Source organism: Priapulus caudatus, unplaced genomic scaffold, assembly GCF_000485595.1.
Source record: "Priapulus caudatus unplaced genomic scaffold, Priapulus_caudatus-5.0.1 Scaffold249, whole genome shotgun sequence".
NCBI lineage: Eukaryota > Metazoa > Priapulida > Priapulimorpha > Priapulimorphida > Priapulidae > Priapulus > Priapulus caudatus.
In genome coordinates this window covers 254286-256051 of record NW_014577310.1, presented here as the reverse complement: position 1 = coordinate 256051, position 1766 = coordinate 254286, and the positions used below count along the sequence as shown (strand labels likewise).

Genomic DNA, 1766 nt, shown 5'->3' with positions numbered 1-1766 from the left:
TATTTCCTGTTTTAGGTAGACAACTCCGATGAGGTAATATACTGGCTGAAGAGTGACCTACAGCACGCTAAGATGAAGATTGCCGACCTACAGAAACAGGTATCGTAAATGACCTGTGCTCATCTGCACTGAGTTTTGGCAACTTTATTCTATTCCCAACGCAGAATAATCATATACAGCGAGTTGGTTTATAATAAGCTGTGTGTGTACGCGGCTGTGTTGTTTGTGTGTATATGCGTTTTCCATCTTTATTTTAATATCTTTGGTTGGATGCATGCACAGTCATTCGTAGCGAATACCTGTTTTTATATACACATTGTTGTTTGCCATCTCTTGATATATGCATGTATGAATTATGGTTTCTATTCAGTATTGCACGCTAGGCTGACTTTATCGAATAAGCCAATTTCATATATTGACCGTGCAGTACGCTAGGCTGACTTTATCGAATAAGCCAATTTCATATATTGACCGTGCACATCCGGTAACTCGCTCTTCAAAATAAGAAATTGAGTAAATTATCTATCCTCAGACACCTCTACCTCCGTAGACGTCACTCCCTTTGTCACGATGTCACAGTAACTCAAAACAAAAATTGTTTATTAATTATATTACTAGCATAATATAAATAATATTAGCTTCGATTATATCAAGAGCTAATAAATACCTAAAATAAATACCTAAAATAGGTGTTTTTTAGCTCTTGATTATATGTATATTGTCATACAATATATATGTATATATATATTTATATATCAAGAGTAGATAATAACAAATGTCACAATGACATGTGACAATGACAATTTGTCACTATTAACCCCTGATATATATCAAGAGTAGATAATAACACATGTGTTGTTATTATCTACTCTTGATATATATATATATATATATATATATATACTGTTGATTATCGTAATAACTAAATGGGATTTCTCTCGTTGTAGGTGACAGAGAAGGACGTGACCTTGAAACAACTACAGGCAGCCGACCACAACCTCAACTACGCGACGACGGGCGACGCCGGCGACGGTGCTGCCGCCACGCGGCGAGCGCTCTCGCTGGCCGAGCAGCGCAACGACTTCCTCCAGAGGGAGCTGCGGCGCTACGAGCAGAAGCTGCAGACGCACGACGCGCGTGCGGTGCAGTATCAGAGTGGCGCCATCTACAGGAAGCAAGTGAGTGTTATGGCGGCGCGGCGAACTTCAGTTTCGTTTATAGAATTCTAGAAGATTTAGAGAAATTTCAAGTGAGTATTATTCCGATGTGATAGCGAATGCTTCTTGTACCCAAAAGTAGTGTAATTTTTATACTGGGTAATTTCAGTTATCTAATTTTGGTGTAATGAAATGAGAACTATTACTGTAATTTCGTAATTTCCTCCCCCCCCCCGACTGTAATTTCGTAAAAACATTAGTGAGAGGATAGATGGTTAGTATAACCATAAGTAACTAACAAAAATCACGTGCTGATACTTCAGTGAATAGTCTTACTCACCTATACTTACTCAATTACCACAAAATTAAAAAGCAGTAGGATCTAATTTGGTATGCAAGTTAATGTCTAATAAATTGAAATTCAAATGCTATTTCGTAGATCACAGACTTGGAGACTGAATGCAGGCAGCTGAAAGAAAGAGTTCGATTGGCTGAAGCAGCTGAGAAGCACAGCCGAGCAGAAATGACGCAGTTGTTCAGTCAGACGCCCTACATAAGAAATCCGGTATGTGTGCTATATATTATGTGTGTGTGTATATATATATATAT

At 38.2% G+C, this 1766-nt stretch overlaps 1 protein-coding gene across 1 annotated transcript in view; it reads left to right on the top strand.

Moving 5' to 3' along the window:
• LOC106808030 (myosin-4-like) overlaps nucleotides 1-1766 on the top strand; it is a 44794-nt gene that overhangs the window by 30032 nt on the left and 12996 nt on the right. Inside the window, exons 12-14 of the mRNA XM_014810579.1 lie at nucleotides 16-99; nucleotides 948-1178; nucleotides 1597-1722. Coding sequence (XP_014666065.1) covers nucleotides 16-99; nucleotides 948-1178; nucleotides 1597-1722 — 441 coding nt within the window. The remainder of the gene's footprint in view (nucleotides 1-15; nucleotides 100-947; nucleotides 1179-1596; nucleotides 1723-1766) is intronic.